Source organism: Mustela lutreola, chromosome 5, assembly GCF_030435805.1.
Source record: "Mustela lutreola isolate mMusLut2 chromosome 5, mMusLut2.pri, whole genome shotgun sequence".
Classification (NCBI taxonomy): Eukaryota; Metazoa; Chordata; class Mammalia; order Carnivora; family Mustelidae; genus Mustela; species Mustela lutreola.
The window spans coordinates 85,304,016-85,330,554 of record NC_081294.1 but is presented as its reverse complement, the minus strand read 5'-3'; the positions used below and the strand labels follow the sequence as shown (position 1 = coordinate 85,330,554).

The 26,539-nt window shown below is 41.6% G+C and overlaps 2 protein-coding genes across 4 annotated transcripts in view; one reads left to right on the top strand and one right to left on the bottom strand.

The window, feature by feature from the left end:
• The window catches only part of CDC20B (cell division cycle 20B), a 45,958-nt gene extending 30,815 nt beyond the window's left edge, over positions 1-15,143 (top strand). Inside the window, exons 7-12 of one of the 3 annotated variants that reach the window (XM_059174990.1) lie at positions 922-1,118; positions 2,479-2,573; positions 5,433-5,658; positions 7,521-7,646; positions 8,109-8,214; positions 13,050-15,143. In XM_059174990.1, coding sequence (XP_059030973.1) covers positions 922-1,118; positions 2,479-2,573; positions 5,433-5,658; positions 7,521-7,646; positions 8,109-8,214; positions 13,050-13,165 — 866 coding nt within the window. In that variant the 3' untranslated portion in view covers positions 13,166-15,143. Of the gene's footprint in view, positions 1-921; positions 1,119-2,478; positions 2,574-5,432; positions 5,659-7,520; positions 7,647-8,108; positions 8,227-13,049 lie in introns of all 3 variants that reach the window. The other 2 variants (XM_059174989.1, XM_059174991.1) reach the window with 2 other exon arrangements.
• Positions 15,144-16,751: 1,608 nt separating this feature from the next.
• On the bottom strand, positions 16,752-25,270 carry GZMA (granzyme A). The gene is made up of 5 exons (XM_059174988.1): positions 25,119-25,270; positions 22,341-22,479; positions 19,855-19,996; positions 19,385-19,654; positions 16,752-17,091 (listed from the first exon to the last, which is right to left on the bottom strand). Exons 1-5 carry the CDS (start codon positions 25,186-25,188, stop codon positions 16,930-16,932), a joined length of 783 nt encoding a protein of 260 aa, XP_059030971.1. The 5' UTR covers positions 25,189-25,270; the 3' UTR covers positions 16,752-16,929.
• Between the last annotated feature and the right edge of the window lie 1,269 nt (positions 25,271-26,539).

Below are 26,539 nucleotides of genomic sequence, written 5' to 3'. Positions count from 1 at the left end.
AAAGAAATAAGATAGGATACATTTTAATATGTGGTCTTACAAATATGGCTTTTTTTGGCAAAGAGTTCTAATAGTAGAAACTGGAGAGTACAGCTAGGAGTTTCCAGGTATCACTTATAAGCTAGTGATCACTTCTAGATAGACTGTAGTTGGGTGGTATTTTTGGTTTGAAATGATGGTGGCATCTTTCATATGGATACTCTAGCTTCAAGGATGTCTCTGTAAGGGTTAGGTGTTTTCCCCCTATGGTTATTGCAGTATTATTTACAATAACCAAATTATGGAAGCAGCCTAAGTGTCCATTGATAGATGAATGGATAAAGAAGATGTGGTATGGGGGTGCCTGGGAGGCTCAGTTATTAAATGTCTGACTTTAGCTCAGGTCATGATCTAGGGGTCCTGGGATTGAGCCCCACCTCAGGCTCCACACTCAGTGGGGAGTCTGCTTGTCCCTATCCCTCGAATAAAAAAATAAAGTAAAATAAAATAAAATTGTTGAATCACTATTTTGTATACCTGAAACTAATATAACACTGTATATTAAGTATACTGGAATTAAAATTTTTTTAAAAAGTCCAGATAATTTCAATAAAAAAATGTGCTTTTAATTTTTAGTGATCTGTTAGAAAAATCCATGTGTACTAATAATGGTAGATGAAAGTTCCAAGTTCTTGAAATGACTCTAAATAAATACATTTGAGTATGAATAGTAAAATTATTATTCATTAGACTGTGACTCTTGATACAGAATTCTAGTTTTTATTTTTGAACTTCTAATGATCTGTTTACCTATGTGATTCTATTTCCCAGTTGATCATGGGAAAGGTATTAATTTATCTATCTGTAAAAAAAGTTGGTTAGTTGAAAATATTTTTTATTTGGCTAAAATTATCACTCTAATATGAAATGCTTTTCTTATAGATCTGAATACTCTAGATTGGAATTTTCAAAATCTAGTTGCTATAGCTCTTGGATCCTCTGCATTCATCTGGAATGGGGAAAACTACAATGTGACTGAAAATATAGATCTACCTATCAATTGTAACTATGTATCTTCTGTGTCCTGGGTAAAAGACGGAACCTGCCTGGCAGTTGGCACCAGTGAGGGAGAAGTACAGGTAATGGGCAGGTTTTTTTTCCCCCCTCAAAATGTGCTCTATGTAATTTCTAGATAACTAAAGCTGACCTTTAATAACAAATTAATATACAGTAGAGACTCTATATTAGTTGTGGTGCTTGAAGATATGGGGAGTGAGAAGATATGGGATTCTGGTTCTTTTCTGATTGATATTTTATAAGGACTTAAGGATACTCAACCTAGCTTTTGTTTCTTTTTTTCTTCACACAATGTCCTTCTGCTGTATTTACCTTTTTTTCTTCAAGATTTTTATTTATTTATTTGACACACAGAGATCACAAGTAAGCAGAGAGGCAGACAGAGACAGAGAGGGGGAAGCAGGCTCCCCGCTGAGCAGAGAGCCCGATGCGGCACTTGATCCCAGGACCTTGAGATCATAACCAGACCGGAAGGGAGAGGCTTTAACCCACTGAGCCACCCAGGCGCCCCTATATTTACCTTTTTAAAAGTCTTTTTTCCCCCAAAGATTTTATTTTTTTTTTAAGTAATCTCTACACCAAATGTGGAGCTTAAACTCACAACTCTGAGATCAAGAGTGGCATGCTCCTCTGATCGAACCAGTCAGGTGCACCTAAAAGTCTTTTCTCTTGTATTAAAGTTGGGTTTGTAGAATCCCCAGGGTTAGGACTTCAGAGAGAGGAAGATAACCTTCAGCTCTCCTTTTTCACCTCAATCTATGATCAGGAGTAGAGTTACTTAAAATGAATAATTTTTTTTCTGATAGGCTCTCTAAAATGGAAATTTACCCAGTTTCCATCAATCTATTTAACTTCTCATGTATTATTATTACTAACAATACTGTAAACAATATTGCTCATGTGTTCAGTGTGACTTTGGAGGGTCACAAGATGGCTCTTACTGCTTTCTCATCTCTACAGTGATACTGGACGCTATGAAGGTTATATCACGATTTCTTCTCACACCAAAGTTCTCATTTCTCATATTGGTCAGAGTATCGTATATAGAGGGCAGGAAAGGAATCTCTTAGCCTGTCAGTGGATTTCCAGATATGAAACTAGAAATGTGAGAGCTCTTCTCAAGCTGTGGCTGCCCATTGAATTCACCTGGGGAGCTTTAAAGCAAATGTCATAAAATAAACCCTGTATCCACAGATTCTACCTCCGTTATTAAATCAGAATGGCTAGCATTTATGGCGAGCCCCATCAGTGATGTCATATACAGACAGCGTTGAGAAATGCTGCCCAGGGTTAAAGGAGCTGAGCTTTCCCTTAGTATAAGGGCTGGCGGTAGCAACATTAATTGCTATCAGGCCTTTAAGAAGACAGTGGACTGTGACAAAGACAAAGCTATGTAACTGTTTATTCATTTTTTGTTTTCAGTTATGGGATGTGGTAACTAAAAAGCGGCTGAGAAATATGCTTGGTCATTTGTCGGTGGTTGGGGCTCTGAGCTGGAATGACTGTATTCTCAGCAGGTAAGAAGCATCTTAATGGAATGAATTATATTTGTCTCACCGAGGGATCATGGGGGCTGAGTGAACAGAACTATAATATTTAAAACCAGAAGCAAAAGCAAAACCAACCGCAGCCAAACAGGATATTAGTTAGGCAGTTATGATCCTACCTTCTTGAATATCCAGCTCCTCTGGTGATGTAAGTGGTCCATTGGCCACAGGCACCATGTTGCTATGTGCCTGCACCATGTGCTGGTACTGGAAAGTGAGGTTCAGCATCCACTAAATTGTTCAGACAAAAGGTAAAGCTCTGTTTAAGCAAAAAGTTTCTCTGTGCCAAGTAATATCTACCAGGAGGATAATTTTGTTGAAAACACGTATTTAATGCTGTCAGGATCAATAATTTGGAATATGGTAAGCTTTCTGGGGCACATTTCCCATTCATAGATCCACAGATGTTAGAGCTGGAAGGAACCTCATAGATCAGCCGGTTCCACAGTTCTCAAATTTGAGGACCCATCAACAATCCCTGAAGGGCTCCTTACAACACAGATTGCTGATCCATCTCCAGGAACTTCTGATTCAGTAGGTCTGGAGGGGCTCTGATAATTTGCATTTCTAATTTCTGCAGTGATGCTCATGCTTCATCACTTTTGAGAACTACTGATTTAGTCTAACTAACCAGAAAGTTTAAGTGACTTGTTTGTATGATCTTACAAATTTACTTTTAACAATTGCTATTCACTTTTTAAAAAGATTTTACTTTTTATTTGAGAGAAAGAGAGCACAAGCAGGGGGAGCAGCAGAGGGAGAGGGAAAAGCAGACTCTCCGTTGAGCTGGGAGCCCCATGCGGGACTGGATCCCAAGACCCTGACATCATGACCTGAGCCAAAGGCAGAGGCTTAACCAACTGAGCCAACCAGGTGCCCCACCACTGCCATTCATTTTTATACTGTAGTTCTTAAGGTAGGTTTAAATTAAATAAATTCCAAGGTCTTTTACAATTTCTTTAGGTACCTGAGATATAAACTTAAGATTTCAGTACCTTGTGATTATAGGTAAAACTTAAAGCTGCTTAAACAAAATACCAGGTAAAGGGCTAATTATTTACTGTGCAAAGTTGTTATAGTGAGGTCAGTTCTCTATTTAAATTCCTTTTACAGTCTGTGTTGTTTAAATTTGGTTTTATTATCCATGAACAGATCCTTTCTTATAATAGCAGCTAATATTTTTGGAGTAATGTGTGCCAGGCTTGCTATACTCTTTGTGTGGATAATTGTGTTTTAATCCCTGCAGTAACTCTGTGTCGAGTTGTTTCTAATCTCCAACCAACCTGTTGCTGAATCAACTGAGACACTAGCCTGAGGTCACATAGTTAGTAAAAGGGGCAGAGTCGGGCTTTGAACCCAGGTGGTCTGGCCACAGAGCCCATATTGTTCATCAGAAGGCTGTTCAGTGTGGTGCCTGATCATTTTTAAAAAGACAACTCTGGGGGTGTCTGGGTGGCTCAGTGGGTTAAGCCTCTGCCTTCGGCTCAGGTCATGATCTCAGGGTCCTGGAATTGAGCACTGCATAGGGCTCTCTGCTCAGTGGGGAGCCTGCTTCCCCCACATCGAACCCCCCAACTCCCCCGCCTGCCTCTCTGCTTACTTGTGACCTCTGTCAAATAAAGAAATAAAATCTTTAAAAAAAAAAAAAAAAGATGACACTGGGGCGCCTGGGTGGCTCAGCGGGTTAAAGCCTCTGCCTTAGGCTCAGGTCATGGTCTCAGGGTCCTGGAATCAAGCCCCGTATTGGGCTCTCTGCTCAACAGGGAGCCTGCTTCCTCCTCTTTCCCTCTGCCTGCCTCACTGCCTACCTGTGCTCTCTTTGTCAAATAAACAAAACTCTTTAAAATAAATAAATAAATAAAAAGACGACACTGGATTTTGAGAAATTTCAGAAATAATTGTAGGTAGTTGTTTACTTATTCCTTGGAGAAAATTAAATTAGTCTGGGGGGAGTTCATTATCTTTGATAAAGTGATATAATCTTTATCATTCTTTGGATCCAAATCGCTACCAGTAAGTAGACATTATCTCCTGATTCTGAATCACACTGCAGTTTGCTATGACATTCAGAGAGTTTATACTCTTTTTCAACATGAGTGGCATTAACAAAATTAATAGTGACTTGTAGCTTAACAGAAAAAGGAAATAATACATTTCTATCTCTGACATTTCACTATAAATATATATTGCATTGAGATAATACGAAATATTCTGAATTCCAGAAACATATTTCGTATGTTCAGTACATAAAGAACCCCCTGGGGAAATATGGAAATCTTCAAAATTTATCATTTCCATAGCTGCCTGCATCATATTGAAGTCATTAGAAATATCTGTCAAAATGGGGTGCCTGGGTGGCTCAGTCGGTGCTTGGGTGACCTGCCTCTGGCTCAGGTCATGATCAAGGAACTCTAGGATGGAGCCCCATATCAGGGTCCCGGCTCAGTGGGGAGCCTGCTTCTCCCTCTTCCTCGGCCCCTGCCAACCCCATTCTCTTACTTGCTTGCGTTTTCATTTTCTCTCAAACAAACAAATAAACAAACAAATAAAATCTTAAAAAAAAAAAAAAGGAAGTTTCTCTCAAAGGATAGCACCTCATTATCCACATTTGAAACTTTGCCACAGAAATATTTTTCGCTTGTGTGAATAGTCACCCAGGCAGAATACTCTATCCTTATTAACCCAACGAATGTTCAACAACTGGGTCTCGAATCTGTCTTGTGGGGTCTTTTGGTGGTTTGAACTATGCTTTCCTTCATGTTTTCAAATGCTTATTAGCAACAGGGCTTGAGTTTTCTGTCAGGAACCTGCCCCTTTACCTCTGTGCAGCGGGTCGAGGCTGGGCTGTGTTTATCATCATGACGTTCGGGTCACCCAGCATCACGTTGGAACGCTTCACCACAAGCAAGCTGTCTGTGCTCTCAAGTGGTCCCCTGATGGCAGGCTGCTTTCCAGTGGCTGTAGTGATGGACTGCTGACGATATGGCCCCATGATCCCGGTGCAAAAGCCCAGGTTCAACCCCTGAAAGTCATAGCCCAACCTACAGCAGTCAAGGTAAGACATCCAATAGCTTTCCAGGTTGCTGTCCACTCAGAGATGCATCCTTCACACCTGAGAACAAAGCCATTAAGCTAATGCTCTGAGATTTTTCTTCCCCTGGAATTAGTTTTGGATTTTGCCATCATTCTCTTGAAAGACAACCTTATTTATACCCCCCATGTGTCTGATTTTGTGAAACCAGAGGTAAGAGAGAGCTTCTGCAAACAAATGTAAATATATTTTCTCTTTCGACAGAGGAGTCCTGGGTACATACAGCTGCTTTCAATACCGTCCAGACCTAAGGCCTTAAATGATGTCATTAAAACTCTTTCTCTTTGGCTCTTGGCTCTGCCTTTCTCTGCTGAGTTTCATTCTTCATTCAGACATTTTGTGGGCAAGATGGCTCTTAGCAGCTTCAAATTCAGATCCTCCCAGATGGAACTGATTAAGAAACTCTGGTTCCTTGTTACTCTGATAGAAAAGTCCCAGAACTCTGGTGTGATTTTGGGCACCTTCTCATCTCTCAGCAGTAACTGTGGTCAGACAGATGGGCACACTGGCTGTCCAGACCTACCTGAACTCACACTCCTGAAAGGAACCCACTGTGAAAAGGAGGAGGAGAAAAGGTGCTTCAGAGTTAAACCAATATTCCATCAAGCATAATATATTTTTTTATTTCTCTGTATTTTAAATTCTTATTTCTAGTAAAAAAACAAACAAACCCTATACTTTCATTCCTTTGGCATCACAGATATATGTCTTGACCTCGACATTGTCCCAGAATATTTATCACTCACAGAACAAAGAAATTGTTCTACTTTATTACCTATGAACAAATTTGTTAGAATGAGAACTTACCAAGTTAACACAGAGTTTCCTGATACAGGGTGTAATGCGTCCTACCAGCTGCTAATGCATGGTAGTGGCTCAGTACTCTGGCTTATGGTTTTAATATCCACAGGACATTAAGAATGATTTAAGGTCCAAATTTCCATCTTTAATGATTTGAGAGAAATCTAGGGAAAATATATAAAATGCTCTGAGAACAAAATACAAAAACCAAATAAAGCAAACAAACAAAAAACAACAAAACAAAACACCCAAAAAACCAAAAACCCAACGTGTGAAAAACCCAAGACAAGCAAAACAAGTTACTTTCTTATGTGCCTTGTCAGAAGTACAGCAAATTGAACCAAGAGCCTCTGAAGTCTGAGCGAGCCAAGCCTTGGGCAGCTAATGGCAGGATACCCGCACAGATAAGGATACATGGATAAATACAATGGAAATATTTATTAGACTGTCCTTTAAAATTAGTGCTATTCATCATTTCAATTGTTAGCATAAATATGCAATACTGAACCTTATTTTTCAGGATTACCTGTAGTCATTTATAAGGAAGTAAATCAACAGCAATTTTCCTTTCTGAAATGTATTAGGAACTGAAATGCATGAGAGTTTTGGGGGTGCAAGCAATCATGTGTGGCTCCATTTTGTCCTTTCTTCTCTGACCTAGAACCTAAAGACACAGGTAGACAAATGAGAGAAAAATTCATTTCGTCATCAGATTCCAGGGGGCACATGTCACCTAGTCCAACAGCAGATTCTTACCCCATAGGACACGTTGAGTGTAGTTTTTAAAATATATTATTGGGTGATTTTTCTTTGTTTAAAATATTGGCAAATTGTTCTCAAAATTTGAGGAAGGCACCTAATAGGTGATTTCCAGTCCCTTAGAAGTAATCTCTAGAGAGTGCCTTTGCTCCTGCCTTTAGATCAGAGCTCCAGGAGAGCCGTGGTATATGGTGTGAAGTGTGTCACCTTCACAAGTTCACTTCCTCCAAGCCTGAGCTGCCTGTGTGATTATTTGAACTTTCAAGGCCATGGATTGGTGTCCTTGGCAGTCTGCAGTCCTTGCTGTTGGAGGCGGCATGGAAGATGGACACTTACGTGTCTTGGACATAAATACTGGGCAAAGCATCCAGACCCCAAGCACAGACTCACAGGTAAATATCTCTGCTGGAGTCTGCCTTCTCTTTGATCTTCTAGACCCGTGTGAAAATGATTGCTGTTAGAGCATAGGACCCAAACACATCTCTCTGTACTTGTGAGTCTATAAAGACTTCAGTTCTTGGCAGTTTGTTTTTGTAGAACCTTTCTCTATGGGTTGATGTGTGTGTCTTTTCCTTCCCCCTCTATTTCCCACACTTTCCTTCTTTTTCAGCCCTGCTTTGACTGTGCTCAAATTCGTAGGTTCATTGCACCCAAACCTATTTGTATGCTTAGTCTTCTGTTGGCTTGGGATCAACTTTCCTAAAACTAAAATAGTTCCTCTCACACCTGAACCCCAGCTGTGGACTGGAGGAGGGATGTGGACAGAACATATCACCTGGTATCCATTTGAAATATATTCATAATGCATCAGACATTGCCATAATTCTGTATTTTTTTTTTGGCCATTATTACAGATTTGTTCCCTAATCTGGCTACCTAAGACAAGGGAGATTGCAAGCGGCCAAGGTAGTCCCAAGAATGATGTGACTGTGTGGGCCTGTCCTGGTCTGACCAGGTCACGTGGATTTTTGGGTAAGCACACAGATGACTAAAATGCATGTTCCCATTGCTAAGTGAGCTGTCACTGGCAGGAAAAGCCCTGAGTAAAAGGTCTCTTCTGGCTTTTTAAAGTATTTATTTTATCAGGAAAAAAGACCTACATCCACCCCACCTCAGGGTGTCCATAGATGAGTATTTCTGAATTTGACTCAGACTGTTCATTGCTTACAATGGTCCTGTCTTCTCCTTCTTGCATACATGCATGGATGAAGAGTGATGGTCAGGGAGAGTTTCCAAATGCTTTTTGAACTCTGGAGTTAGCATCATAACTCATCTTTCCTTATTTTGCAGAAAACCCAGGAGTGCTACAATGCGTGGGTTTATTCAATACACATCTACCGTGTGTGAGGCACTTTTGGGGGTGGGGAGGACATACATGTAAACAAGACAGACATCATCTTTGCCCTCAGGGAGCCCATACTTTAGTGGGAAGAAACAGACTGAAAACACCAAATGTATACAGAGTTCCATAGTGATAATACCGTGACTCTCTTTGTAGATTATGAGAATGTTATTTGGCAACAACAAAACACACTTAACAGAAAGACTTCCTGCTTCTGCTGGTCTGTCTGACCTCAGAACGACTTTGATATCCTTAAGCTGTTAGACTGTGTGATTTGGTAAATAAAAATGTAGACAGCTCTTGACGGAGCTACCTGGGTGGCCATGCCTGAATGTACGAAGGACATGAATTGATCCTTTGTATATTTTAAATCATAAGATATGTAATTCATGGGATATGTTTTCTGATTAGGGAAATTATTTTATTTTATTTTTTTAAAGATTCTACTTATTTGAGAGAGAGCATGAGAGGTGGGGAGGGGCAGAGGGACAGGGAGAAGCAGACTCCCCGCTGAGCAGGGAGGCCGACATGGGACTTGATCCCAGGACCCTGAGATCATGATCTAAGCCGAAGGCAGATGCTCAACTGACTGAGCTCTCCCAGGCGCCCTAGAGAAATATTTTTAATGAAGCCTTAAACCTGGTTCTTTACAAAACTGCAATTCCAGTAGATAGATCTTTCAGTGAGGTAGGGACCTCTGAAAGATCCTGGAGTCAATTTGTTGATACTGGCAATAAAGAATGAACTTAACTGGTACATTTTCTTTCTTTTCTAGCCTTGACGAGTTATGAATTCTTCAGTCGTCATGTCTTGTGCTTTTTTTCATTGATATTAGACAAAATTCCAAAGAGTACATTTAACCTTTTCTTCCCTTAGCGTTTATGATTAAAGAAGATGCAGTTACTTTCCAGCTTTCAGACACTAATGCTCATCTCTGACCCAGTAGTCTCTCCCACGGGCATATTTCCCAGTGTTTAGCAGGGTGATTGTTATATAAACATACATCAGGTGGTTAGCATTAAACAGGTGAAATAGAATAGCAGAGAATGGAAACAATGTAGAAGAAGGCATTATTTTGTGAAACTTTTGTTACAGTTGTTCAATACCATATGTGTGTTTAAATATGGGGTGGCAACATAAAATGTAGTTTTGAAAGGTGGATTGTGGTCATAAAGCTTAGAAAAAAACTATTCTAGATTATGGCCACGCCTTTCCTTTGTCTCACCCTGTTAACCACACTCATGATTCTCTGGGGGAAGAATTCTATTAAAGAGGTTTTCCCCATCTAACTGGAGAAGGAAGATAACTTAAGATCATTCTTCCCATCACCTTCCAAAAGTTGTAATTTACAAGCTTTGAAGCAGCAATATGTAACTTTCTAACCTGTAGGTGAGGTCTGGCCTTTGATTTGGTTTCATAGTCCTTAGCACATGCATTGATAGGTGGTCTCCTTTATAATGATTGCTGCATGAAGAACACAAAACTTTCAAACAAAATCCTTTCAGTGATAATACTCTTGGAATTTAGGGATGTGAATCCTAAAGGATGGCCTTGGTCTGAGGTAAAGATGGCATTTCCCACTAAATCTAGTAAATTAAGATTTTCACTAATAGGAGAGAAGTGTTTCAAGAATGCTTCTGCTTCTTGCTGGTGAGGATTCGGAGAAAGGGGAACACTCCTACACTGTTGGTGGGGATGCAAGCTGGTGCAACTATGGAGGCTCCTCAAAAAGTTGAAAATAGAGCCACGACCCAGCACTACTGGGTATTTACCTTAAAGATACAAATGTAGTGATATGAAGGGGCATGTGCACCTGAATGTTTATAGCAGCAATGTCCATAATAGCCAAACTATGGAAAGAGCCTAGATGTCCATCAATAGATGAATGGATAAAGAAGATGTAGTGTGTGTGTGTGTGTGTGTGTGTGTATACACTATGGAATATATATATACATATATATATATGGAATATAATATATACTATGGAATACTATGTAGCCATCAAAAGAAATGAAATCCTGCCATTTGTGACAATGTGGATGGAACTAGAGGGTATGTTAAAAAAAAAAAAAAAAAAAAGAATGCTTCTGCTTCTAATCCAAACTCCATTTTCCTAACAAATTTTGGAAGCAGTTCTCCATTTTTTTAAAAGTAAAGACATTTTTCAAAACCTGCTTTGGAAAAGATTTGGATTTTTTTTTCTTTATTACTCCTTTTCTACTTTTTTCCCTTTCTTTCTCTTCATCTCAACACATTGTAATAAAAAAATGAAGGCATATTTATCACCTACTGTATTTATTGAATTCACTTTTCTTAAGTTTAATTTAAAAACATTCATGTAATATTCTATATTTATCCTAACTAAATTAAGTGGTTTTCATTTATATTGCTTTAATTTATAAATGTTTAATTAAAAAATAAGGAGCAGTGGTATTCTCTAGGAAAAGAGATTCTTCTTTGCTGTGGGACTGGAGAATGGGCTAAAGGGTTAAAGCACTGAATTCGATTCTAGTTCTGGCTCTGCCATCAATTAGCTCTGTGACCTGGGACAAGGCAGTTGATGTTACGGGAATTTTTTTTCATCTATAAAATAAGGGAGCTGCTTTGTATCTATGAATCTAGATTTTTTTTTAATGCACTCACACACCCAGAGTCAAACCCACGTCTCTTTGGGGGGCATGGGTGCCTGTGCCCGTGTGTGTACGTGTGCGTGAGCATCCAGGAGACCATTGGGCATGATGTGTGTGGATAAAAAAATTCCCATGTCTAAGAAATGTCTCCTTCAACAGTGGAATATATATACATACTCTTTGCTCCTGAGAATCTGATGTCAGAACACAAGATTATTTCTGAAATTCCAGATCTCATTTGAATTGAAAACTGTACTAGTTCTATGAGATGACTACCAACCTAGCTATATTTTATGTGTGTCCGCAAATACCTCCTCAGCCAAAAACGTACACAACCTCTTTCCTTCCCTCCATCCTCCTGGCCCCAGCCTTCTTTCATGGAGTCAGTTTTGTCTGCTTTGGCCTAAACGTTTGATTGTTAGCCGTCGCTGTTGGGTTAGGATAGATTTTGCCAAGTATTTTCCAAGAAACATGAGCTATGTGAGAAGTTCATGTCAAAAGGACATGACTGGGGTGCCTGGGTGGCTCAGTGGGTTAAAGCCTCTGCCTTTAGCTTGGGTCATGATCCCAGGGTCCTGGGATCAAGCCCCATATCGGGCTCTCTGCTCAGTGGGGAGCCTGCTTCCTCCTCTCTCTCTCTGCCTGCCTTCCTGCCTACTTGTGATTTCTGTCTGTCAAATAAATAAAATCTTAAAAAAAAAAAAAAGGACATGACTTTGGTCAACTAAGTTTCAGAAATGCTGCTTATTATAATCTCTTCTCCCAAATAAAGTAGTCTTGAAATAAGGAATCCTGTTTAATTTTTTTTTAACCTGGAGATCCCAAACTAATGTGAACATGAAACACTGTTTTCTTTTTTAATACCTATTAACCAACTTCATATGGAATTACTGTTCCACAAAATGTTCTTTGGGAGACGATCAGGTAGATAACAGAAAAAGGTGGATTGTCTCCAGAATTACATAACTAAGACTCAAGTTTGTTTTGGGGTAGAGTTTTTTGGGTCCTTTCCTATTAATCTGCCTCAATTTATTTGATTATCTCCTTGAAACTTAGGTCCCAAAGGATGACTTTTTGGCGGGGATCAGGAGGATGGGATGGGTGGCTGGAGCACAACAGTAGCAATTCCTGGGTGCTTGTGGAGTAGAGAAGATAGAGCTGATAATGGTTTGGGGCATGAGGGGCGTGGTGGGCTAGAAATGATCCCGCCACTTGTCAAATCCCTGGAAGCTGTGATTGTGATTTTCTTTAGCAAAAAACTGATGTAATTAAGTCAAGGATTGTGAGATGAGATCGTCCTGGATGAACCCTAAATCCAATGACAAGTATCCTTCAAAGAGACACACAGAAGAGAACAGGCACATGGAAAAAAGGGCCATGTGACCACAGAAGCAGAGAACAGAGTGATATGGCCACAAATCAAAGATAGGGGGCAAGGGTTGGAAGCTCCCCCAGAACCTCCAGAGGGAACCAGTCCAGCCGACACCTTGATTCTGGACCTCTGGTCACCAGAGCTATGAGAACATAAATTTGTCTTATTTCCAGCAGTGTGTGGTAATTTGTTATGGCAGCCCTAGGAAAATAATAAAGTGGGGGAGAGCTCTGAAAGGGAAACCCAGTGAAGCAAAACCTCAGCCACCTGAGGTTGCTGCCTACAGTTAGCTCGGACTGGTGTTTACCACAGCAAAGGCACAGTGGGAGTGCCAGCTTCATATATGGCAGGTTTCAGGGAAGCCTTCATCCTGGGAGGGGATACGGGGCCCTCCACCTCAGCAACAGCCCTTGTAATGTGGGACATGAGCTGTCTTCCCTTCTTCCCACAGGCCACAGAGGCAGAGTGCTGCACCTGGCTTTGAGTCCAGACCAGACCCGAGTGGTTTCTGCTTCAGCAGATGGCACAGCCTGTGTATGGAGCTGCTGTCACTCAGCAACTCCATGAGCTCCAGCTTCCTCACTTCAAAGTGGGAATAATGACAGTGGCCTTCTCTTCTCCACGGGTTTGTTGTGACTATCAAACTGGATGACGTGCTTTTCCTGAGGTGAATGTTCTTGTGACCTTTCTTCTCAGGCTTATTTGCTCTGCTTCCTCCTGTTCCATTCCCTGATACTATCTTTGCCTCTTCTCTATTTTCCCCTCCCTCATTCTCCTCTTCTCCTTCCTTCTTTTTCTTGTTTTCTATCTCTTCCTGGTTAGGGATGCATTTCCACTGTGATAGCAGAGATTTCTACAGCAGAGATTTCCAAACACCTTTTCCCCTCTTGACTTTTCTCCCAATCTCCAGTCTCATATTTCTTTCTGACTCTAGATATTTCCTTTCTGAGATCCTTTTCTGTTTTAGCTTAAACCAACTACATTAAAAACATCCCTTATTCACTTGAAAAATATTGGTTAAAATCCCACTATATGCTAAGCAGTATGTTAAGCATGCCCATTATTTCCTCTCAAAATGAGATCCCCTGTAGAACTCCCTTGTCCCTCTCCCTGCTCTCATCCCTATCTTGGTCAACCCATCATCCAGGGAACCTCCTGATTATTCCATTCCATGCTTAATCTGCTCACACCTTGTTCTCTTCTGTTTCATTCTAGTCATGTCCTGAATACCTGATGACCACTTCATTGTAATTCCTTCTGTTTTTCTCTCTTTATTCTTCATGGGTCTCCACCACACAGTTAGGCTACATTTCTAAAAGTATGGTCGTGATCTTCTCAGCCCCTGCTCAGAAACTCCCAATGACTCCCTATTACATAGAGCCCTCACCTCAACCTTAGGGTCCTGAGCCCTAGAACTGCCATAGACCTACTGAGCAAACTTGCATGTGGTCATAACACTTAACAAGAATAGGACTTTGGATTTGATAATTGCTAAGTTTTTTTTAAGTCTCGATCAGGCCACTGTTCTCTCTCTCTCTTTTTTAAAGTAGGCTCCATGCCCAGTGTGGAACACAACGTGGGGCCTGAACTCCACAACTTTGAGATCAAAACCAGAACTGAGATCAAGAGTCAGACTCTTAATGGACTGGCCACCCAGCGCACATGTTCTTTAAAAAACTTTTAAAAAAAAGATTTAATTTATTTATTTGACAGAGAGAGATCACAAGTAGGCAGAGAGGCAGGCAGAGAGAGAGGAAGGGGAGCAGGCTCCCTGCTGAGCAGAGAGCCCAAAGCGGTGCTCAATCCCAGGACCCTGAGATCATGACCTGAGCCGAAGGCAGAGGCTTAACCCTCTGAGCCACCCAGGCGCCCCATCTTTTAATGTTAATCCTTGCTCATTTCCTGTGTTAAACCTGGGCTAGGTATTTTGATTTCCTGCCTTTGTGCTTTTGTCAGAGCTTTTCTTCTAGTCTGGAATTTCTACTACTCTCTTCCTTTTCTTTGTTCATCAAAGTCTTAACCTCTCTAGGAAGTGTTTTGAGACGATGTTACTTGGGTTTGAATTCTTGGCATCAGTCTATACCATCCACTTGAACATTTCTTGTACCCTAAAGACTTCCCTGTACCTACTCTTTGTCAACACCTTTCCATTATTCTGACCTCTGCACTATACTTTTGTTTTATGCAGATAAATGGAATCACATCTTTTATATTCTTTTTGACTTCTTTCACTCGCTACTAAGCTTATAATATTAATTCATGTTGTTACATGTAACTGTAGGATTTTCTTTTTCATTGCTGTGTAATATTCTCACATATAAATGTATGACAATCGTCAATCCATCTTACTGTGGATAAATATTTGAGCTATTTTCCATTTTGACTTTAAGAATAAAGTTGTGGGGCACCTGGGTGGCTCAGTTGGTTAAGCATCTGACTGTTGATTTTGGCTCCCGTTATGATCTCAAGGTCGTGAAATCAAGCCCTTTGTCAGGCCCTGTACTCAGTGGGGAGTCTGTTTGAGAGTATCCCTTTGCCCCTCCCCCTGCTCATGTGTCCTCTAAAAATAAATAAATCTTTTAGAAAAAGAATAAAGTTACTATGCACACTCTTAATCATTCTTTGGTGGACAAAAGCACACATTTCTGTTTGGCATATACCCAGGTGTGGAACTGCTTGGTCATAGGATATTGGGTTTTAAGTAGTCACTACCAACTTGCCTAAGAAGTATCAGTTTACGCTTCCATCAGTAATGACTGAGGGTTCTATGCAACTACTTTTTAATTGGACTTCGAAATCTATAATGTTGCCAGTAGGGAAGAGTCTATCCTCTTATTGCTATTAAAATTCTAACTATGAATTAGGGATTATAGCAGGCATCTGCAATATCATCCTAGGGACTCTCTTAGAGCCCTGTTTTAGATGTTAGCACCAGACTTCATTTTTTAGTATAAGGCCTCCCATCACCAGCTGTATATTGAAATCACTGGGGAGATTATATAAAGAATATTATGTCCTCGGTCTCATTGAATGCAATTAAATAAAAATTTCTAGAGGTGGGGCTAAGGATTTGTAATTGAGCTATGCTCCTTCTTTGTTTTAAGAGACTGTCTCTTGGGGCGCCTGGGTGGCTCAGTGGGTTAAGCCTCTGCCTTCGGCTCAGGTCATGATCTCAGGGTCCTGGGATCGAGTCCCGCATCAGGCTCTCTGCTCAGCAGGGAGCCTGCTTCCTCCTCTCTCTCTCTCTCTGCCTGCCTCTCTGCCTACTTGTGATCTCTCTCTGTCAAATAAATAAATAAAATCTTTAAAAAAAAATAAAAAAAAAAAGAGACAACTCTTGGTGTTGATGTATGTTCTTGGCTTGGGTATACATTGTGTGTGTGTGCATGTGCATGTACACTTCTAAAGGAACTGATGGAAATTGCAGGAATCCATTCACATAATCACATTTTGAAGTGGCTGTTGAACTGACGACTCCCCAGTGAGTTCAATGTGCTGAATAACAACATAGGGGTTTTTCAAGGAAGACTTTGAGCACTTACTGCCTAGAATGTGATGGCAGCTCCTGTAACCATTGTGTTGGCTGGATCCACCCAGGCTCAGGGTTAAGGAGAACCAAGAAATCACCTAGATAATCAAAGGCTTCTATGTAAACCCATGAGAGAGGAGGCTGACTCTCTGTTGTATACTTTTCTTGTCTGCCAAGTGCATCATTTCTGTCCCATTGAATTTTATTTTCTATTTCTCACCTGCCTTTGGAAAACACGGTGAGACACTGCCCCTTCTACTTCTTTCTTGGACTCAGGTTTTTGCAGAGAGATGGATAGATTGATAGATAGCATGTGTTGATGTGGAGCAATGGCCTTAGAAGGCCAAAAGCATTTCCTTTTAAACCCAAATGCTCCACTGGCTGTTCCTGTTTCCTGTAGAATTGCTGAGCCTGTCACTAGACAGACCTGACCTTATTGTCACTCCTGCTGGGCCCCATTTAGACAGTGGATAATTCGAGGAAAGTAAGTATGTCACTTGACGCATGGTTGACCCTGGTGACCTTGGCTCTCTCCTCTCTGTTGCAATATCTGTAAGGTTGTCATATTCCTCTCTTTCCCTTTGCCAGTGCAGATCTGCCCACTGAAGGTATAGGAGAAATGGATACAGTTCCACAAATTGATTTTATTTATGATAAGATTAAGAAGTCACAGCAAGTGCCCACCCCATAAATGGTGAATCACATAATTCCACTCCTGAAACCAATACTACACTATATGTTAACTACTTCGAAACAAACAATGAAAAAAGAAGTGACAACAAATGCACTGAAGTACAATTAGCTAAACAAACCCCTTCATAGTCGCAATTGTCCAGTTGAGATGCTTCTGTGAGAGAAGAGTATAGACGCCAGGTCCTCGAGGGTCTCCACATTTTCCTGGAAGGCCAAAGGCAGTAATGCCTCTAAAAATACCCTCACATATCAAAGGGCTTCCAGAGTCTCCCTGGAGGAAAACAAGAAAGGTAATGGGGATCAGCATGGAATATGTTCACTAGTGAGATGGAAAAAATTCCATTCAATGCGGAACATTCAATGTGAAGTTAAGACCAATCTTGACTTAAATGAAAATTTGTGCTTAAAAGTCCTAAATGTTGGGGCACCTGGGTGGCTCAGTTGTTAAACATATGCCTTCAGCTCAGGGCATGGTCCCAGGGTCCTAGGATCAAGCCCTGCGTCCGGCTCTCTGCTTGGCGGGAGGCCTGCTTCTCCCTCTCCCACTCCCTCTGCTTGTGTTCCCTCTCTCTCTCTGTCAAATCTAAAATCTTTAAAAAAATTTTTTTAAAAAGTCCCAAATGTTTGGAAATGTTTCAATATTTTTAAATTGGCTCGTTCAATTTATTTATAAACCAGTGAACATGCAATAAAACTTGTATTACTGCTCATGTTATCCACCAATTTTAAGACTGATTCTGCTTTAGAAGGGAAGCCCTCCTGTTTGTCATTTTCTTAAAATGCTTAATAACGCAAAGGGTAAAACAGTCAAATGCAGACGGGATATTGAGGCAAAGAGGCATCATATCTTCTAGTTTTATAAGGCATCATATCTTCTAGATTCTCTAGCATGTAACTGTTTTCCTAAAGGAACAAAACCAAAGCAACTTTCCCCTTCGCCCTGTCAAATAGAAAGAAATTGCTCCCTCAAGTCTCTTTGGAGCATCTGACACTAGATGGGAAATCCCAGAAACCAGTGGTCACACTTCAAAGTTAATGAACTCTGCCAACAGAGAGGCTTTAGTTAGCTGAGGTCACTGCTTTATGCCTCCTGACTGTGCTACCCAGTGTATGACCCTATATTCTCTCATGGAAATCTAGAATCAGCATATTTAAATGTATTGAGGTCTAGAGCCTGAAGTGGTCAATTCACTACTCTTGCTTTAGGGAGAGTTGGCGCTGAAGGAGCAGGAGGCTGGCTGAGGACAAAGCAAAAGCTGGCGCCTTGCACCCCCCCCTTCACCAGCTCCCCTCCATATGTGTAGCATTCCTCAGGCACCCCTGACTGCCATAAAATGATAAATAGTTAACTTGCAGAGATCACAGTCCTGCAAGGTAGGAGTCTCCCTTGGTTTGCAAATGTCCTTGAGATTTACAACAAAGAAGTTACCCAATTCACTGACGCCAAGTATGCCTGTTCAAACTGTCAATCAGTCAGCTCAGCCCCACCCGAAACTTGTTTGTACCTGTCTATAAAAACCCTGCACCAACCCAGCTCTGGACCTCTCGGCGTTATCAGCAACGAGCGCCGCAGAGGTCCAGGTTCGAACCTGCAATAAACGACCCTTGCTGATTGGCTTTGACTCACGTCTCTGGTGGTCTTTTAAGGTGGGGGTAATATTCAATTGGCATTTCAGTGCTAGACAGAAAGCCACAGAGGCATGTGTATAGGGCTCTGTAAACGCCAGGCTCTGAGTGCTCAACACCTTCCCAGCCAAGTGAAGGCATCAATGATCCCTCCTTTTCAGGCAAAAACTGGGCTTATGAGTACATGAACTAAGGGAAGTGTGTGAGAGCCTGGGACTCCTCCTGGACAGGTATATTTCACATAGGGTCTGAAATTTTCATCATGAGTCCATCATAGCCAATTCTAAAGAGTCTTGGGCACTAAGAGAAAGGCAAAAGGATGGTTAAGCTTTGACCCTAGGGTGGCAGTGGAGAGAGGACAGGCACGCTGGGACATGGCTGTGGCCTCAGGATTCTGCATGTGTTTCCAAGGGTGGGAAGGTTCTGGGTTTCTGGATTGCCAAGATGGTGGATGAGGGGAGGAGAGGAGAGAGAGCAAAGGAGAGAAAGTGGAAAAGAGCAGGGGGCCAATGTCATCTCCAGAAAGCAGCAGAGTCTGGCCAGAGATCCTTAGTCAGGCTTGGAAAGGACAGGCATGTCAGACTTGCTAGGTTAAGTGACAGCAAATTTTGGTGGGGGGAGGACTGAGGTGGGGAAAAAGGGCATTGAAGTCCTTAGAGGAGCCCTGACTTCAGCTTTCCTGGATGTTACATATTTTCGAATTGAGAACTGAATATGTTTATATGAAAAATGAGAACAAGTCTCTGATGAATGACTTACATGAGCTTACATTAATTTATTTGGGATTTTATCAAATTTCTGTTTAAAAAAAAAAAACAAAACAAAACACTAGGACCTTGCAGAAGCCAACGCCATGACAAGACAAAGCCTGATGTTACAGGTTCTCTATCTGCGGGACTTACTCCAACAACTAACACGTGGGACCTTATTTTACTTACATTGCACGAGTCTTTTCCACCTTTGAGGCTGCCAGCACAGATCATATTCAGTCCAATCACAGGATTATAATTATAGTGCTTTTCATCATTGCAGATTCTTCGATTTATGACGGTGATATTGACTTCTCTGAGGGTGTCAGACTGAGGGGAGTTATTGCGGATGCTCCCCCAGCCTGCAACTTGACACGTGGTTTCGGGTTTGACATCATCCCCCTTCTTAGGGAGAGGGAGGATCCTCACATTTTTATTAATTTTTGCTTTTTTGTTCAGCTGTTAGAAGACAAGCATGAAGACTTAACAAAATAAGATCATTTAAATGGTCCTATTTTTACTTAAATTCTAGCCCCACCTTCAAGGACCCCATTATGTAACTCTTGTCTATAGCCACAGAGCACCAAGGAAAAAACTTCCATGAAGTCAGCCAGATGGTGGGATGTTCTGTGACTGTGAAGTCTATCAGAGGTACATACCTGTAAAAGTTTCAGATCCCCCTCATGTGTGTGCGGGTCAAAGCACGGATAAGGAAACTCTTTCTTAATATACATTATCTGTTTTTCTGACTCCCTCTTGGTTATTGAGTGGGCTCCAAGAATGACCTGGGAATTTTTGTTCCTGGAAACAGACACGACACTGTTAACTGGGTTTACTCTTTCTATTAGGAGCTCAGCATATCATATGATCCGCTTAACTGTCTCATTTGTCAATCTACTTTCTGTGGCAATACTTGTGTGTGTGCAAAAATTGTTTATGAATCTGTCATCATCATCACCAGCTTCTTTGCAACACACTAAACTAGGTCTGCTGAAAAACAACAAGAGAACTCCACAGCAGCTAAGCCAAGGCTTGGGATCTTAGGGGTTAGGGTTTTAGTGCCCCCTCACCCTCCTTGAGCTGTGGTAGAGAATCAAGTTGCAGAATCAGGTTGCGGAATGCTGGAAAACAAAGATCTCAGGGGTCTAGAGATGGAAGCAAAAGGCACTCAGTAATTGTAGAGGAATGCACTGAAGGGATCTTTGTAAGAGAACAACAACATTAAAAGGGAAAACTTTCAGAATAGATTGTTCCATGAACCCTATTTGCATGGCACTGAGTGTGTGTATATTGCAGGGATGGTGATCTGAAGCAGGGACCCAGGATCCTTTCTGTTTTTTCACTCCCTGCAAAAGGTTCATTTTGATTCATAAAATCAAAATACCCAGGAGGTGCCTGGCTGGTTCAGTAGAGCCTGTGCCCCTTATACTCCCCTTGAGTATAAACTCAAGCCCCTTGTGGGGACTGGTCCTACTTAAAAAAATGCTCTCTGGTGTATTAATGATTAAGGTTATCATCATTCACAGCGTAATCTAAATGAAACCAACCAGATGGTCTCACTGTCATTTTTACATTACATCAGTTGATGTGAGTATCACTTAAGAAACTAGAACTGGTTTCAGTAGAGCACAACTGAATGATGAAATGTTCTATACATCTGCCTCATTCAAAATGGTAGCCACTAGCCACCTGTGGCTAGCAAGGACCTGAAATGTGGCTAATGCCACTAAGGAAATAAATTTGTAATTTTATTGAGCTTTAATTAAAATTCATAGATCCACATGTAAATTCATGTAACCATATGACAGTGGCTACCATATTGGACAGCCCAAGTTTAGAGGCTTGATTATGAGAATGGAGGAAAGACCAGGCCTGGAAGAGCTCTGAAGGTAGTAGTCAGTGGGGGTTAAGAGATGGCTGTGATGTGAGAGATAGTCAGAAAAGGAAGAGGGAAAGTATTAGGAGCAAACTTTCTCTACAAATCAAAGCCTCAATGAGATACCACCTCACACCAGTCAGAATGGCTAAAATGAACAAGTCCAGAAACGACAGATGGCAAAGATGCAGAGAAAGGGGAACCCTCCTACACTGTTGGTGGGAATGCAAGCTGGTGCAGGCACTCTGGGAAATAGTATGGAGGTTCCTCAAAAAGTTGAAAATAGAGCTACCCTATGACCCAGCAATCACACTACTGGGTATTTACCCCAAAGATACAAATGTAGTGATCCGAAGGGGCACAGGCACCCGAATATTTATAGCAGCAATGTCCACAATAGCCAAACTATGGAAAGAGCCTAGATGTCCATCAACAGATGAATGGATAAAGAAGGTGTGGTATATATATATAATGGAATACTATGCAACCATCAAAAGAAATGAAATCTTGCCATTTGCAACAAAGTGGATGGAACTAGAGGGTATTATGCTGAGCAAAATAAGTCAATCAAAGCAAGACAATTATCATATGATCTCACTGATATGAGGAATTCGAGAAACAAGACAGGATCATATGGGAAGGGTGGGAAAAATGGAACAAAATGAAGCCAGAGATGGAGACAAACCATAAGAGACTCTTAATATCAGGAAAAAAAACTGAGGGTTGCTGGAGGGATGGGGGTTAGAGGGGAGGGGTGGTTGGGTGATCGACATTGGGGAGGGTATGTGCTATGGTGAATGCTATGAATTGTGTAAGACTGATGATTCATAGACCTGTACCCCTGAAAAAAATAATATGCTAAATGTTATTTAAAAATATAAAAAGAAAAAAAGAAACAAGATTTCTACTTGACTGTTGAGCTCAGGCTCCCAAGGGGACACTTTAGTTTTACCCTTTCATACTGTGGTTAATTCTCTCTAGTCATGAAGTCAAGACCAGAAGCAAAGCCTTGCAGCACTCAGAGCCGGAAGCTCTAGCCGAGTATGACAGCAAGCATGTGGGTGCCCAGTGTGGATCCCGCATGGGTCTGTCCTTTGGGGCTGAGTCTGGGCTAAACTCCCTGCTGGGTTAAAGCAATTTCCCAGAGACTTAGTGATATGAAGATACTAATGTGAGCTTCCTGTGGTTTTAGTGAATATTTATTCTCTTTATTAATATTCCCCCAAATAAGAACATCTGTACAAACATTTTTAGAACCCAAGCACTTACAGGACACAGTGAGCTGCAGTCAATACCCAGTCTTTTGCAACCAGAGCCCCAGCACAGACTTTTTTTCCTTTAAGTAGCACCATGTAGGGTCTTGAATGAGGAGTCACTTGATTTCCTCCAATAATTTCTACACAGAAATCTATTAAAAAGAAAAAGACAAATCCTCTCAGCTCCTACCCCAAAGAGCTCTCCCTAAAGCCATGTTCCTGAGACCACACATGGTTTTCCCTCTTGGGAGAGGAAACCTAGGTGACAGGTCCCCCCACGCCCTCGCCCTCCATGGAGATGTTTGGATATTGGAATGTAAATCCCACTCCATCAGGTTGGTCTCCGTTGCTCCAAGAGATGCTAGTGATGATGACCACCTTGAGGGCACTCCACCCTCCTCCCTTCTGGCTAAGTACTGATCTGGGGAAGCAGAGCTGCTTTCAGAAGCCTGAGATTGCCCTTCCGTCCTTGCCAAAACACAGGGCTTATAAACTGATAGAGTGCCTTTTAGCTGTGTCCCACCTATGAGTTCTTTGGTCAGACTTCTGTTTAATTGACACTGGTATTCTCCTTGTTCCTAAGTGGACCGAAGAGTATCTGTTGCACCTGAAGCTCCCTTTCAACCTGAGGACTGAAACGCATGGTCAAACCAAAGGCCTTTTCCTTCCAAGGAGAAGGAAGGAAAGAACTCTGCCTTAATCAAATTTCCATGATGACAGAGCAGGAGTAGGGTTTCATGATTACAGAAAATAGTCTTAACGCACAGGAAACCCCATTCATGCTGGTTTAGCCATCTTGTGCCTTTGCCTTTGTGATACGCTTTCAGTCCTCCACCCCTGTGCCAGATGCTGTTGGACTCTTCTAAAATACTTCTGACCACTGGCTGAGATTCAGTGGTTTCTCCTTTAGGGCAGAGTACCCGTTTCCCCGTTAATAGAGCCAACTTGCTGCCAAGTTCACAATCAGATGCAGATGGTGAAAGTGAGGGAAGGGGAAGAGAGTGGTCCTAAGGGCTCTCATTTCCAGAAGTGTGTTGGGAAGTGGATATACTAGACTCTAGAAGTTAGAAGATAAGGAATTTAGAGAAACGCTGACAACTTCACCCCCATCTCAAATTTTCCTTGGGTGAGTCGTGTATATAAAGATCCCAACGGTATGTCTTTGAACCTTCTGAGCTGCAGAAATCATAAACTCAGCAGAATAACTTCATTTTTATTTTTCAAAATCATCTGTTTGGTGAGCACAGACACAGCTTCCAAAAAAAAAAAAAAAGTCAACATCTGCAACCAACCACTCCTAAAAGGGTCAGGGGTAGAGTTTAGAGCAGGTGAGAAGCTTCTGGAACCTAGCAATTCTTGATCCCTCCCCAGAATCAAAATAAATCCGAATCTTGGGAGTTGGGGCTGGATGCAAGCACTGTTTAAAAAGCCCTTCAGAGTATTCTAATGTGTAGGACAGTTAAGACCACTGGTCCAGAGCATCAAGTCTTGCTTTACTTTATCTGTTCCCTTTATGTGCCCACATTGCTCTCTCTGACCACAGGCAATAAAGAAGAGTGGAGCAAGCCTCTCTGTTGTTTCCTTTGAAGGAAAGATATCACTGGATTTTTTTTTTTTTTTTAAATATCTGCTCTGTTTTCAATGTTACAGAGGCTCTAACATGCCTGAACACAGTCCTACTATGCCAGGCTGATGGTCTGCCCACGCTTTTGACCCATATGTGTAGCAACCTTGTTATTTTAAAAATTTCTTCTCATTTTTAGGTGCAAGATAAACTTCCTTGCGGATTCCTGGCAAGACAGGTTTTTGCATCAGCCCCTGGCCACTGCTCCCGTGTACAAAAGCTGACAGACCTTGGGCTAGAGCCATGGCTAGTGCCTACCTGTCAACATACTTGAGGCAGTCCTAGACCAGTCCTCACTCTCCTGAAGGTTTTCAAGGAAAAGTCTAAAGCCCCTCAGGGGGTATAACCTGTCTTGTGATAATGCCATGAGCTTCATAGCATTTGAAACTGATGCCCATGCAGCTCATATAAAACCAGTCATGTTGGTTACTACTTGGAATGCCAGAGAAGTCACTCAATACCCCCAGTCAATGTGGGGACATTCCTAGGGACACACTGAGAAATGATATAAATTCAAGTCATTCCTGATCTGTTTTGGGTGACAAAATCAGGGTTTTTTTTTTTTTAAACTTCCGTTTAAAACCATCCATGTACTTTCTGCAGCAAGAAAGGCTGAACACCACTATTCCCTTCCTGAAAGATACTATTTATTTTCCTAATTCAAGCATCTTTGTTTATTCACTTATTTTGTTTATCCATTTATAAATTTGAAAATTTATAAATTGGCAGAAATAAACACTGGTGGTTCCATTATTTTTTTGTGAGGAAATTTTAAAGAGGAAGGAAGGATGTTTTTCCTTCTAAAATAAAGACATACGGGGCGCCTGGGTGGCTCAGTGGGTTAAAGCCTCTGCCTTTGGCCCAGGTCATGATCCCAGGACCCTGGGATCGAGCTTCGCATCAGGCTCTCTGCTCAGTGCAGAGCCTGCTTCTCTCTCTCTCTCTCTCTCTGCCTGCCTCTCTGCCTACTTGTGTTCTCTGTCAAATAAATAAATAAAATCTTTAAAATAAAATAAAATAAAATAAAGACATAGAATTCAAGGGCGAGTATTAAAGCATGGGGAACAAATATCTCCTCTTATACATAGCTAATCTTGCCAAAAGTTTGCTGAAAGTCTGCTCTATTTGCTTAATGGTTATGCTGGAAATGATGAGAAGCAGTCTTACCTCCAGGAATCAGCAGGAGAAAAACGGCAATTGAGAGAGAGGATGCCAGAAACATACAGGAGATCCTCATTGTGGCTGCTGTCCTGTACCCACATCAATCGGCACGAAAATCTGTGTTAGCTCTTGACTGACTCCATCTATATATTGAGAGTACAAAGGATGTGGTTTTCTCTCTTTCCAAGTTCAAACTTGAACATTCAGAAATGAAACCCAAGTGAGAACAGTGAACAATTACTCATTACGAGTGGTCATGCTTTCCTTTGCTAGGACTGCTGAGGGAGGGGAGGGCAACTCGATAGTGTGGGTGGGGATGAGAGGACCCTGTTGCCCTCAGAACGTAGTACAAAAGGGGAGACTCTAATGTGTTTTCACATGAATTTGGAGGATTCTAGTTCTCATCAGCAGCAATACTATCTTCTGCTTCCACTAATGGAATCTATTAAGACTTAAATTAGAGCTTTGAAAAAAATTGGTCAGCAACCAAATTTTTTCCTGGTTATCTCCTTGGGTTATATTGTTAGGGTACGAAGTCGACCACCCCTCAATTAGACAGAGAACACTCTCGATAATGCAAGTCACACAGCGAGGTTTATTTCCAGCTAGCTGGGGTCCAAGTATCCGCCTGGCGCAGCGGGTTTCAACAAGGACCCCGAGCACTCAAAGCCAAGGGTTTATATAGTATTTTCAAGGCACTTCTTCATAGCTACATACATATCTTGCACCCCACTTTGACAGTTTAACTTTGTTTAACCTTTTTCCACCCCGGCGTCACCCTGGAGCCATCCTGGCGCTTAAGTGAGATTTAAGTTTAGAAGAAATTTAACTTTATTTACATTTCCTTCTGCCTTAGCCTCCTTCAGTTTTATGGTGTGACCTTAGGTCTTGAGGAACTGAGCCATTTGTCTCTGGAAATTGGGCCATTGAAGAGATAGCCCTTTTTGTTGTAAATTACCAGGACATTTGCAAACCAAGGGAGATTCCTGTCTTGCAGGATTGTGATCTCTGCAAGTTAACTATTTGCTTTTCTCTAACATTTGGTCCCTGTGGCACCACCACCTAACCACCCTGGTGGTATATGATTAAGTTGTTTTTCCAGGTTTTAGCTACTTTCTCTTAACTCGTTATGTGCGCAGTGTGGGCTGGTTAGGGACGCTCAGTAAAATGGCTTCCCAGCCTTCAGGATGGCCATTCTTATGCTAACCCACTCTTACAGTGCAAGGTGCCAGCTTTTGCTTTGCCAAGATGGCTGTACTTATGTCAGGGCTAGACTCGAGGTGGGTACAGCCTTGTTTTTCTTGGCCTTCACACCTGGAGCTGGGTGTGAAGGCTCCCCTGGGGGGGGGGGAGCGGAGCAGGGACAGTAAAATAGGTCCTTACAATCTAAGGACTAATAGGGCAAGTGGAAATGCAGAAGGAAGTCT

Excerpts from the sequence above, each read along its gene's own strand:
- GZMA (XM_059174988.1), bottom strand. The coding sequence starts at position 25,188 with ATGAGGATCTCCTGTATGTTTCTGGCATCCTCTCTCTCAATTGCCGTT. Across the intron at positions 22,480-25,118 it reads TCTCCTGCTGATTCCTGGAG|ATTTCTGTGTAGAAATTATT; the intron begins GTAAGACTGCTT and ends TCTTTTTAATAG. Across the intron at positions 17,092-19,384 it reads GTGGAAAAGACTCGTGCAAT|GGAGACTCTGGAAGCCCTTT; the intron begins GTAAGTAAAATA and ends GTTTTCCTCCAG.